Source organism: Nerophis ophidion, linkage group LG02, assembly GCF_033978795.1.
Source record: "Nerophis ophidion isolate RoL-2023_Sa linkage group LG02, RoL_Noph_v1.0, whole genome shotgun sequence".
NCBI lineage: Eukaryota > Metazoa > Chordata > Actinopteri > Syngnathiformes > Syngnathidae > Nerophis > Nerophis ophidion.
In genome coordinates this window covers 78,584,104-78,597,862 of record NC_084612.1, presented here as the reverse complement: position 1 = coordinate 78,597,862, position 13,759 = coordinate 78,584,104, and the positions used below count along the sequence as shown (strand labels likewise).

Below are 13,759 nucleotides of genomic sequence, written 5' to 3'. Positions count from 1 at the left end.
TAATACACCCCCATACCATCACACATGTGTAAGTTAGTCATGTCTTGTTCACTAATACACCCCCATACCATCACACATGTGTAAGTTAGTCATGTCTTGTTCACTAATACACCCCCATACCATCACACATGCTGCCTAGAACACTTTCACCCTAGAACAGTGTGGGATGTTCTTTTCCTCTTTGGTCCGGAGGACACAGCGTCCACAGTTTCAAAAATCAATTGGAAACGTGGACTCGTCAGACCACAGAACATGTTTCCACTCGGCATCAGTCCATCTGTGCGAGTTATAATAATAAATAATGTTGGATATAGAGAAGATACAATCTTTATTTATTGAATCGAAAATAATGAAATTCCACCACGTAGGGAATTTGAAAACTAGTAAAATGATACACAAAGCAAACTTTAACCTGCAACAAAAGAATGTACAACAATTATTCTCAACAAAAGAGGAGATATATAATCTTTGAGAAAAACGTGATTTAAAACATTTGTACGCACGTACAACACTGAAGACCTTCAGTATATCAGTATGTGGAATTACATGATGGAATGGACTAAGCAAAGCAATCAAACAATGTACTAATATGATCCACTTCAAAAAACTCTTCAAATTAAAAGTGTTTACAAAGTACAAAGAAGAATCTATCATGTTGTATGCATGCATGTGTGATGTATCATGTTGTATGCATGCATGTGTGATGCATCATGTTGTATGCATGTATGTTTGATGTATCATGTTGTATGCATGCATGTGTGATGTATCATGTTGTATGCATGCATGTGTGATGTATCATGTTGGAGGCATTCATGTTTGATGTGTCATGTTGTATGCATGCATGTGTGATGTATCATGTTGTATGCCTGCGTCTGTGATGTATCATGTTGTATGCATGCATGTGTGATGCATCATGTTGTATGCATGCATGTGTGATGTATCATGTTGTATGCATGCGTGTGTGATGTATCATGTTGTATGCATGCATGTGTGATGTATCATGTTGTATGCATGCATGTGTGATGTATCATGTTGTATGCATGCATGTGTGATGTATCATGTTGTATGCATGCATGTGTGATGTATCATGTTGTATGCATGCATGTGTGATGTATCATGTTGTATGCATGCATGTGTGATTTATCATGTTGTATGCATGCATGTGTGATGCATCATGTTGTATGCATGCATGCATGTGTGATGTATCATGTTGTATGCATGCATGTGTGATGCATCATGTTGTATGCATGCATGTGTGATGCATCATGTTGTATGCACGCATGTGTGATGTATCATGCTGTATGCATGCATGTGTGATGCATCAAGTTGTATGCATGCATGTGTGATGTATCATGTTGTATGCATGCATGTGTGATGTATCATGTTGTATGCATGCATGTGTGATGTATCATGTTGTATGCATGCATGTGTAATGTATCATGTTGTATGCATGCATGTGTGATGTATCATGTTGTATGCATGCATGTGTGATGCATCATGTTGTATGCATGCATGTTTGATGTATCATGTTGTATGCATGCATGTGTGATGCATCATGTTGTATGCATGCATGTGTGATGCATCATGGTGTATGCATGCATGTGTGATGTATCATGTTGTATGCATGCATGTGTGATGCATCATGTTGTATGCATGCATGTGTGATGTATCATGTTGTATGCATGCATGTGTGATGTATCATGTTGTATACATGCATGTGTGATGTATCATGTTGTATGCATGCATGTGTGATGTATCATGTTGTATGCATGCATGTGTGATGTATCATGTTGTATGCATGCATGTGTGACGTATCATGCTGTATGCATGCATGTGTGATGTATCATGTTGTATGCATGCATGTGTGATGTATCATGTTGTATGCATGCATGTGTGATGTATCATGCTGTATGCATGCATGTGTGATGTATCATGTTGTATGCATGCATGTGTGATGTATCATGTTGTATGCATGCATGCATGTTTGATGTATCATGTTGTATGCATGCATGTGTGATGCATCATGTTGTATGCATGCATGTGTGATGCATCATGTTGTATGCACGCATGTGTGATGTATCATGCTGTATGCATGCATGTGTGATGCATCATGTTGTATGCATGCATGTGTGATGTATCATGTTGTATGCATGCATGTGTGATGTATCATGTTGTATGCATGCATGTGTGATGTATCATGTTGTATGCATGCATGTGTGATGTATCATGTTGTATGCATGCATGTGTAATGTATCATGTTGTATGCACGCATGTGTGATGTATCATGTTGTATACACGCATGTGTGATGTATCATGTTGTATGCATCCATGTGTGATGTATCATGTTGTATGCATGCATGTGTGATGTATCATGTTGTATACATGCATGTGTGATGTATCATGTTGTATGCATGCATGTGTGATGTATCATGTTGTATGCATGCATGTGTGATGTATCATGTTGTATACATGCATGTGTGATGTATCATGTTGTATGCATGCATGTGTGATGTATCATGTTGTATACATGCATGTGTGATGTATCATGTTGTATGCATGCATGTGTGATGTATCATGTTGTATACATGCATGTGTGATGTATCATGTTGTATGCATGCATGTGTGATGTATCATGTTGTATGCATGCATGTGTGATGTATCATGTTGTATGCATGCATGTGTGATGTATCATGTTGTATGCATGCATGTGTGATGTATCATGTTGTATACATGCATGTGTGATGTATCATGTTGTATGCATGCATGTTGGACATAAACTGAAATTCAACACAACTCACCAATGATGTAATACAAAATGATGTGTGTCTGCAAATAAATACAAAAGAACCCTGCAAGGCCTCCCAAGACGTGGCCATAGGCTCCAGTGGATGAGCGGCATCCACAGAGGACTACAGAGAGGGATCCATTGTTCCCCAGGAGGCGTATTGGAAAGCTCTTTCTTGTCGAGGCCCAGGCTCAGAGCTCACCTGGCCTCCTGATGCAGGCGTACGCCAGGGTCTAAATAGAGCGTGAAAAGACCAGTCAATCCCTCCATTAAAATAACAAGGACGTGGTCTGATGTTCCTTCTGGTCCGGAGCTTTATGGGCGAGGAAGGTCAAAGCGGCCTGTCCTCGCTACAGAAGGTTAGGTGAAGCATGCAAATGGAGGTGTGCAATCACTCGTGTCTCCTGGGAGAGAAAGAAATGACGAAGCAAGAAGAAAAAAAAAGATGGTAATTCCATGCTTGTGTGTGCGTTGAGGGAGGTGGGATTGGTTTGGCTGAGATTTGAAGAATCGCTGCGATAGCTCATCTTACTGACAGAAAGAATTGGAAAAAAGAAGTGTCGCAGGCGACAGGTCCTTCATAGTTCCAGTGTCATCGGCGCTACGTGAAATGTTTGTTACACAAGGACTCATTTGTTCGCTGGCACTACTTGAAAAGAAAAAGAGGGACACAAAAAATCCACAGCTGCTTCCCTTTGACAGATTGTGTCAAACGACTGTCGGATGAAGTCAATACCAGCGTCACGTCTGGAACTTTTTAGTCACTGGCAGGACGGTGAGGAATGAGAATCGCCTCCATTTGTCTCGATTTATTTTTAAATGAAAGAAAAGGTGAGGCCGGTTTTGCAAAAAAGCTCCGGGTGTCAGAAACTGCAAGCGTTGTTTGCAGCCTGACCCCAAGGATACATGGATCGGGGGGCGGGATGCAGGCAAAAGTATATTTTAGAAAAGATGGCAAGTGCAGCTATGGAGTGCACAAGACAAAAAACTGTTGAAGCAGAGCAGCCAGTAAGTTCACAAGGATCCAGCCCTGTCCCAATTGAACAGGGCTGCATTACACGGGGTATATCTCAGGAGCCTGGTCTGGCATGTCCCACTGGGAGGAGACCCCGGGGCAGGCCAAGGACCAGATCTGGCCTGGGAACACTTTAGGATCTCCCAGCAGGAAGTTGCTAATGTTGCTCTGGAGAGGGAAGTCTGGGGGTCTCTGCTGAAGCTGTTGTCCCCGCCACCCGATTCTGGATAAGCGGTTGAGGATGGATGGATGGACAGACAATCTGGCAACCAGGAACAGTATTTTCCAGGTTGCAAATCAGGAACAGGTGTGGGAGCCAGCACTCCGTGGCACACAGTCTAAGCACAAAGGATAATAAAAGACCACAAGTCCAAAACTGTCACAGAGGTCCTGACAGGGTGCCCCCCTGAAATAACGGATACCAGACATAAAGGGGGAAACCAAAGCCAGTGTGTAATCCTCGGACTTGGTGGAGGGTCCGCCAAAACTGCGCCCAAACCCCAAAGGGCCAAGGGTCCCCAAAGCCAGAGAAGAAGAGTCAGGTGCCGATGGCGAGAAGAAAGTTGCTGCCGCCGGCGAGGGAAATGCGAAGAAGCGAGCGATGGCTGCTCTAGTAGTTGTGGAACTCCACGCACAAGTCCTGGTCATTGCTGCTGATGGCCCGCAGGATGCCCACAAGGGAGCACGCCTCTGCCACAGGTGAGGAAGGTGTGTTTCAGCTGTTACTGTAGCATCATCCTGGGGAGAAGCGGCGATGGTTTCCCCCCTTTTTTAACCTTGTGAAGACAGGAAGGAGTGGCGGCGTCATCGTGGACGACATCACCGATCCAGCAAGGAGTGTAAGTAGCATGTGGATGATGTCATTGGAGCCAGACGCCCTGTCCGCAACGTGGTGGACATCCTTGCCGGAGCATAAAGGAGCGCCGACAACAGACACCTGGATGAGGTCATCAAAGCAGGAAGTAGCTGTGCATTCCCCTTCGCCCAGCTAGCCCTCCCCTCGAGGGACGGATTCCAGATGTCCCCATAAAGGCCAGCAGATGGTGAGGATGGGTGAGAGGGAGCTTGAGTAGAAGCTGAGGAGCCCGGCCACGTAGCCATCACGCCAAACATCTCGACTGAAACAATGGGCCACTCTGCAAAATGGGCTTTCTCCCTGGCGGCTAGCTCTTCCACCAGCTGGCATGTCAGTGACCACCGCGGAGTCACTGACTGGCTGAATCATTCTGTCAGGAAAATAGTAGACGTCATCTGTCCGGTAATTCTATCTTTGTAATAGATCTAAATACTTCATCAAAACAAGATTTGAGGCGTGATATCAAGGATTATACGTCGGTGGTGTTCCCAGACTTATGAACTATTGTGTGCTCCAGACATCATTCTACACCACAAAACAGATGAAAGTTGTAAAAGCATGGAGGTCTACAACTTCTTTGTGTGTGTCTGGGTCAAGGACTTTGGTATCAACACTCTCCTGGATAAATATGTATCGTTTTTGTGAGGGTAAGGTTGTATTTCATGATGTAACTTCATGTCCACAGCCATGTTTGTTGTTGTTGTTTTGCACGCATCGTTTACAAGTAGCCTGTATTTATCAAAATATAACTAGATGTCAACATTGTGTACGTGCTGAAAGATTCATTTATGATTGTTGTCTGTGGTAAAATCTTAACTCTTTTAGGTTTTGCACACATTTGATTTATTTTATATAGACTCGTAGCAAAGGTGTTTTTAAGAAATACAATAATACTTACATGGAAATAATACAATAAAAATAAAATCCAAGCAAGTACATGCAATTGCATTGTTTGCACAAGCTATTTAGCTCCTGTTTTTTGGCTCTTAGTACAAACCCCATTTCCATATGAGTTGGGAAATTGTGTTAGATGTAAATATAAACAGAATACAATGATTTGCAAATCATTTTCAAGCCATATTCAGTTGAATATGCTACAAAGACAAATCTACTCCGATGTGTGCCGGACTGGTAGAATGACGGCACGATAACTTAAAAATGAGATTGTTTTCTTTGTTTAAAAACAGAACAAGCACATTCTGAAAATGTACAAATCAGAATATTGTTGGGTTATTTTTTTACACTTACATGTTGCGGTTAATAGTCATTATTTATACTTTCTGAATAAATGATGTGATAATGTTCATTATTGGTGTTCATTTTCAGTCCATTAAGATAAAAAAATAATATCAACATTAAATTACAGGATGTTATTTATGAAGTTTGATCACTTTCCTGGACCGGGGCGCTAACATCATGTGCATTATTTTATTTTATTTTTTTTTACATATGTAACATAAGCATAAGCTACAAATAATAGCTATTGGGACATCTAGTGGACACATTTAGAACAGCAGTTTCTTTCATTCAAAAATGTCAGCTTATTTTTAAACTTAGCAAGCTCATCCCGCGGGCCGGAGAAACCCTGTTCCTGTTCCGGGCCGTAGGTTTGACTCCCCGGTGTGCACACAGGGAGATATTGTAATGTTTTCAATCAAGCTGCTTCAGGCTCACCACATAAATGTAAACCGGGATCAAGTTTGTCATCTGCTGTGTGCAAAATAACATTGATATGCAGTTATTGTCAACTGTGACTGAAAAGAAAATAACAGTCTTGTTCGTCTTCAAAAGATTTATTTTGACCGGGCTGTTCCTCTTTTGCATATAAACGACCCCCTCCCCAAACCGACCATTTTGCAGGAATATTCCGAGCGGGGTTAAGATCTTCCCTTGTCACATCCCTTAAAGCAGTGGTTCCCAACCTTTTTGTACCCGCGGACCGGTCAACGCTTAATAATTTGTCCCGCGGCCCGGGTGGGGGGGGGGGGTCCTTTTTATTTTTATTTGTATTTTTATTTTTTTTCTTTGTCATGAAAATGGGACGTTTTTGTCATGAAAAAGGGAGTTTTTTGTGGTTGGTGCACTAATTGTAAGTGTATATTGTGTTTTTTATGTTGATTTAAATAAATATTTTTTTTATTTATTTTTTTTTTAAGAAAAATCAATAAAAAAATTATTCTGCGGCCCGGTGGTTGGCGACCACTGCCTTAAAGGCCTACTGAAATGAGATGTTCTTATTTAAACAGGGATAGCAGCTCCATTCTATGTGTCATACTTGATCATTTCGCGATATTGCCATATTTTTGCTGAAAGGATTTAGTAGAGAACATCGACGATAAAGTTTGTCACTTTTGGTACTTCCTGAAAAAACCCTCACCTTTACGGGAAGTCGCAGACGATGACGTCACATGTTTGATGGCTCCTCACATCATCACATTGATCTTAATGGGAGCCTCCAACAAAAAGTGCTATTCTGACCGAGAAAACAACAATTTCCCCATTAATTTGAGCGAGGATGAAAGATTCGTGTTTGAGGATATTGATAGCGACGGACTAGAAAAAGAAAAAAAAACTGAGTTAAAGAAAAAAAAATGCGATAGCATTGGGATTATTCCGATGTTTTTAAACACATTTACTAGGATAATTCAGGGAAATCCCTTATCTTTCTATTGTGTTGCTAGTGTTTTAGTGAGTTTAATAGTACCTGATAGTCGGAGGGGTGTGTCCACAAGTGTGTTGACGCCATTGTCTCACGGGTGTCGACTGCAGCTGTACGGACGACACAAGCTCAGCTTTTCTCCGGGAAGAAGCGACTTTTTAACCACAATTTTCTCATCGAAACCTGCTGGTTCACATCTGGTCTGGATCCACGTCGCTTGACTGCGCTCTGATCCATAGTAAAGTTTCAGCTCCGGGAATTTTAAACAAAGAATCCCCATGTGTTTGTGTGGCTAAAGGCTAAAGCTTCCCAACTCCGTCTTTCTATTTTGACTTCTCCAATATTAATTGAACAAATTGCAAAAGATTCAGAAATCTCCAAAATACTGTGTAATTATGCCGTTAAAGCAGACGACTTTTAGCTGTGTGTGTGTGCAGCGCTCATACTTCCTAAAAACCCGTGACGTCCTGCGTACACGTCATCATTACACGACGTTTCCAAGACGAAACTCCCGGGAAATTTAAAATTGTAATTTAGTAAACTAAAGCGGGCGTATTGTCATGTGTTGCAATGTTAATATTTCATCATTGATATATAAACTATCAGACTGCGTGGTGGCTAGTAGTGGCTTTCAGTAGGTCTTTAAAGGACAATTTTTATTTCCCAATCATTTCCAATACAAAGTCAAACCCTGCATATTTCTTTTGGTTTCTAACAAAAGGAGTGTGCATGAAATGTTAGAGTGTCTGAATTTCCGAAGACTGTCCAAAAGGGACAAGCGGTAGAAAATGGATGTATGGATGTCCTGAGTTGACCACACACGCCAATGGCTGTGATCCACATGCGAGTAAAGGTCAGGGCAGCTAGTTTGATTCTGCATCTGCTGCTTGCTCCTTTTAAACATCCACCTTCCTCTCCGTGTGTGTGTGTGTGTGTGTGTGTGTGTGTGTGTGTGTGTGTGTGTGTGTGTGTGTGTGTGTGTGTGTGTGTTGTCGTCATGCTGCCCTCCCAAAGGGATAGTAGGCTTGTCCGGATAAATCATCCTCAGTTGAGCAGCCGCACCAAACAAGCGAGGTTGGAGGATGAACACACGGAGAGCAAGATGAAAGAAGAGATGAAGCCCAGTGACGAGAGAGCGTTGTCATGTTTCCACTTCCAACATGTCGGGAGCAGCAGTAGTGCCAATGTGGGCAGAAGTTAAGAGTATACAAGGACGTGCATCCCCTCATGGCAGCTGGTTAATGAGGAGGCGGTGCGGACATTGACGGGGATGTAAGACAACACCTTGGCCAGATGTTTGCTAATTCCTGGAGACTGAACCTCCTCTCCTGCGCAAAGTCCGTGGTCAGTTTTTTACCCGAGCACAATGTCCTCATTACCCAGGGCTTCTCAGGCTGACCACTTGGCCTACGAGTGGGCGGGTCGTCAGAATACATCCATAAGTCCTACAAATGCCCTTTCCTACCCTTTTCCTCCAAACGTCCACAGCCAGCATTCTCCCCGAGTGTGATAGCATAGCATCAATGTACTGTACTAGCAGCCTGAATGTCCAGGGTACACTTTACTCATGAATTAAACAGTACTATACTGCTTCCCAAAAATATTATTATATGTACAAACCCCGTTTCCATATGAGTTGGGAAATTGTGTTAGATGTAAATATAAACAGAATACAATGATTTGCAAATCCTTTTCAAGCCATATTCAGTTGAATATGCTACAAAGACAACATATTTGATGTTCAAACTCATTAACTTTTTTTTTTTTGAAAATAATAATTAACTTAGAATTTCATGGCTGCAACAGGTGCCAAAGTAGTTGGGAAAGGGCGTGTTCACCACTGTGTTACATCACCTTTTCTTTTAACACTCAATAAAGGTTTGGGAACTGAGGAAACTAATTGTTGAAGCTTTGAAAGTGGAATTCTTTCCCATTCTTGTTTCATGTAGAGCTTCAGTCCTTCAACAGTCCGGGGTCTCCGCTGTCCTATTTGACGCTTCATAATGCGCCACACATTTTCCGTGGGAGACAGGTCTGGACTGCAGGCGGGCCAGGAAAGTACCCGCACTCTTTTATTACGAAGCCACGCTGTTGTAACACGTGGCTTGGCATTGTCTTGCTGAAATAAGCAGGAGCGTCCATGATAACGTTGCTTGGATGACAACATATGTTGCTCCAAAACCTGTATGGACCATTCAGCATTAATGGTGCCTTCACAGCTGTCCAAGTTAGTCATGTCTTGACCACTAATACACCCCCATACCATCACACATGCTGGCTTTTACACTTTGCGCCTATAACAATCCGAATGGTTACTTTCCTATTTGATCCGGAGGACACCACGTCCTCTGTTTCCAAATATAATTTGAAATGTTGACTCGTCAGACCACAGGACACTTTTCCACTTTGCATCAGTCCATCTTAGATGAGCTCGGGCCCAGCCAAGCCGGCGGCGTTTCAGGATGTTGTTGATAAATGGGTTTTGCTTTGCATAGTAGAGTTTTAACTTGCACTTACAGATGTAGCGACCAACTGTAACTACTAACAGTGGTTTTATGAAGTGTTCTTGAGCCCATGTGGTGATATCCTTTACACACTGATGTCGGTTTGAGATGCAGTACCGCCTGAGGGCTCAAAGGTCCGTAATATCACCGCTTTCGTGCAGTGATTTTTCCAGATACTCTGAACCTTTTGACGATTTTACGAACCATAAATGGTAAAATCCCTAAATTCCTTGCAATAGCTCGTTGAGAAATGTTGTTCTAAAACTGTTCGACAATTTGCTTACAAATTGGTGACCCTCACCCCATCCTTATTTGTGAAAGACTGAGCATTTTTTGGGAAGCTGTTTTTATACCCAATCATGGCACCCACCTGTTCCCAATTAGCCTGCACACCTGTGGGATGTTCCAAATAAGTGTTTGATGAGCATTCCTCAACGTTATCAGTATTTATTGCCACCTTTCCCAACTTCTTTGTCACGTGTTGCTGGCATCAAATTCTAAAGTTCAACTGAATATGGCTTGAAAATGATTTGCAAATCATTGTATTCTGTTTATATTTACTTCTAACACAATTTCCCAACTCATATGGAAACAGGGTTTGTATTTTTTTTCTATGACCTGTGCAGCTACTCAGACAACTCATATAGATGTAGATGATCTATATCTGCTCTACACATTTACTTCACAAAAGAGAAGTGTTGGATACTTCTCTTGTTGCTTGATTTGTATTTGACTTGATTCAATGTATTTTTATTATTATTTGTATGTTCCTTACAAGTACATTATCACTGCAGGACGAGGCATTCCTAGCAAATAAAAAAGCCAAAAGCAGTGAAGTTGTCACCTTGTGTAAATGCTAAATAAAAAGAGAATACAATGATTCGCAAATCCTTTTCAACTTATATTCAATTGAATAGACTGCAAAGGCAAGATACTTAACGTTCACACTGAGAAACTTTGTTATTTTTTGCAAATATTAGCTCATTTGGAATTTGATTGCTGCAATATGTTTCAAAAAAGCGAAAGCCATTTATCAACAACACCCAGAAATACCACGGGCTTCACTGGGCTCATCCAAGATGGACTGATGCAAAGTGGAAAAGTGTTCTATGGTCTGACGAGTCCACATTTCAAATTGTTTTTGGAAATATTCGACATCGTGTCATCCGGACCAAAGGGGAAGTGAACCATCCAGACTATTATCAATGCAAAGTTCAAAAGCCAGCATCTGTAATGGTATGGGGGTGCATTAGTGCCCAAGGCACCATTAATACTGAAAGGTACACACAGCTTTTGGAACAACATATGCTGCCATCCAAGCGCCGTCTTTTTCATGGACGCCCCTGCTTATTTCAGCAAGACAATGCCAAGCCACATTCAGCACGTGTTACAACAATGGGTTTTGTAAAAAAGAGTGCGGGTACTTTCCTGGCCCACCTGCAGTCCAGACCTGTCTGCCATGGAAAATGTGAGACGCATTATGAAGCGTAAAATACGACAACGGAGACCCCGGACTGTTGAACGACTGAAGTTTTATAGGGGCAAAGTTGAAAAGCCAGCATGTGTGATGGTATGGGGGTGCATTAGTGCCCAAGGCATGGCTAACTTACACATCTGTGAAGGCACCATTAATGCTGAATGGTCCGTACAGGTTTTGGAACAACATATGTTGTCATCCAAGCAACGTTATCATGGACGCCCCTGCTTATTTCAGCAAGACAATGCCAAGCCACGTGTTACAACAGCGTGGCTTCGTAGTAAAAGAGTGCGGGTACTTTCCTGGCCCGCCTGCAGTCCAGACCTGTCTCCCATGGAAAATGTGTGGCGCATTATGAAGTGTAAAATAGGACAGCGGAGACCCCGAACTGTTGAAGGACTGAAGCTCTACATAAAACAAGAATGGGAAAGAATTCCACTTTCAAAGCTTCAACAATTAGTTTCCTCAGTTCCCAAACGTTTATTGAGTGTTGTTAAAAGAAAAGGTAATGTAACACAGTGGTGAACATGCCCTTTCCCAACTACTTTGGCACGTGCTGCAGCCATGACATTCTAAGTAAATGATGGTATATGCTACTACATTATATACTGTATATACTTGCAGTGTGTATATTGAACATATTGTTATGAAGCTGGAATTGTAAAAGGTGAGACCTTTGAGAGTCCACAATGTTTTCCATGGTTTTGACTCGATGGCTCATATTTCATCACTTTCATATTTTATCTATGGAAATCATCAAAAGTTCATCACTTGCTTGAGGTCAGTGGAAAAGGCTTCATTTGTGGAGGAATGAAGGTAATTGATGAGGAGGCTCACCGGACAGTGGACTGGTAGACCAGGTCCTCCCGCCTGCGGTAGTCCTCCATGTGGGAGTAGTTGGTATTGAACATGGCATCGTAGGTGAAGATCTTCTGCTTGATGGTGCCTCCGTCTGTGACCTGTGGAGCAAAGAGAGATGATTCATCAGGGACAGCAGCCACCTTTTTGCACCTTGACCTTGGCCTGCGCGCGACCTGGTGTCCACGGTGCCTGCCGTGCAGGAGGTGTGTGTAAGGTGGAAGTGCTTCATTGATTCATGACGAGCTTGTAGAGCTTGGAGGTGGTCACTGAACACCTGCTTGTTGGACAGCATCTGCCCTACATTCGGCTTGTCCCTACACCCATGTTTCCATACTGGTACCCCCACCTGAATGTATTTGGATACTTCCGATATTTTTCTAAATAAAGGGGACCACATTGGCTTTAATTTGACAACAAATCTTAGTGTACATGAAACATATGTTTATTATTGTCATTTAGTCCTTCAATAAAATGTTGGACATACTAGACACCTTGTCTTTTAGTAGTAAGTAAACAAACAAAGACTCCTAATTAGTCTGCAGTAACATATTGTGTCATTTATACACCTATTATTTTATACACATTATGAGGGACAAACTGTAAATATGGATTATTAATCTACTTGTTCATTTACTGTTACTATCTGCTTATTTTCTGTTTCAACATGTTCTATCTACACTTCTGTTCAAATAATCACTTCTTCTTCCTTTCTTTGATACTTGACATTAGTTTTGGATGATACCACACATTTAGGTGTGGATCATGTCGATACCAAGTAGTTACAAGATCATACAATAAAATATAAAAAACAATATATATAAACCAATAATGTCATGGTTAAAAAATACTGATGTAAAGGGTAGGTGTCGCGCTGTTTTCTGTTTCAACATGTTCTATCTACACTTCTGTTAAAATGTAATAATCACCTATTCTTCTCTTCTTTGATACTTGACATTAGTTTTGGATAATACCACACATTTAGGTATCGATCCGATACCAAGTAGTTATAGGATCATACATTGGTCATATTCAAAGTCCTCATGTGTCCAGGGACGTATTTATAGACTTTATAAACATCCGTTTATCCATCCATTTTTCGGGGGCAGCAGCCTAAGCAGAGAAACCCAGATTTCCCTCTCCCCAGCCACTTCGTCCAGCTCTTCCCGGGGTATCCTGGGGCTTTCCCAGGCAACCGGGAGACATAGTCTTCCCAACATGTCTCAGGTCTTCCCCATGGCCTCCTGCCGGTTGGATGTGCCCTACACACTTCCTGAGGGAGGAGTTCGGGTGGCAGATGCCCAAACCACCTCATCTGGCTCCTCTCCATGTGAAGGAGCAGCGGCTTTACTTTGAGCTCCCCCCGGATGACAGAGCTTCTCACCCTATCTCTAAGGGAGAGACCCGCCACCCGGTGGAGGAAACTCATTTGGGCCGCTTGTACCCGTGATCTTGTCCTTTCGGTCATAACCAAAAGCTTATGACCATAGGTGAGGATGGGAACGTAGATGGACCAGTAAATTAAGAGCTTTGCCTTCCAGCTCAGCTCCTTCTTCACCACAACAGATCGATACAACGTCCGCATTACTGAAGACACCGCACCGA

General features: G+C 42.2%; 1 protein-coding gene across 2 annotated transcripts in view; it reads right to left on the bottom strand.

The window, feature by feature from the left end:
• Positions 1-13,759, bottom strand: part of igsf21a (immunoglobin superfamily, member 21a) — a 419,808-nt gene that overhangs the window by 193,273 nt on the left and 212,776 nt on the right. For both annotated transcript variants that reach the window (XM_061892205.1, XM_061892206.1), the window contains exon 3: positions 12,134-12,255. In XM_061892205.1, the coding sequence (XP_061748189.1) occupies positions 12,134-12,255 (122 nt within the window). The remainder of the gene's footprint in view (positions 1-12,133; positions 12,256-13,759) is intronic.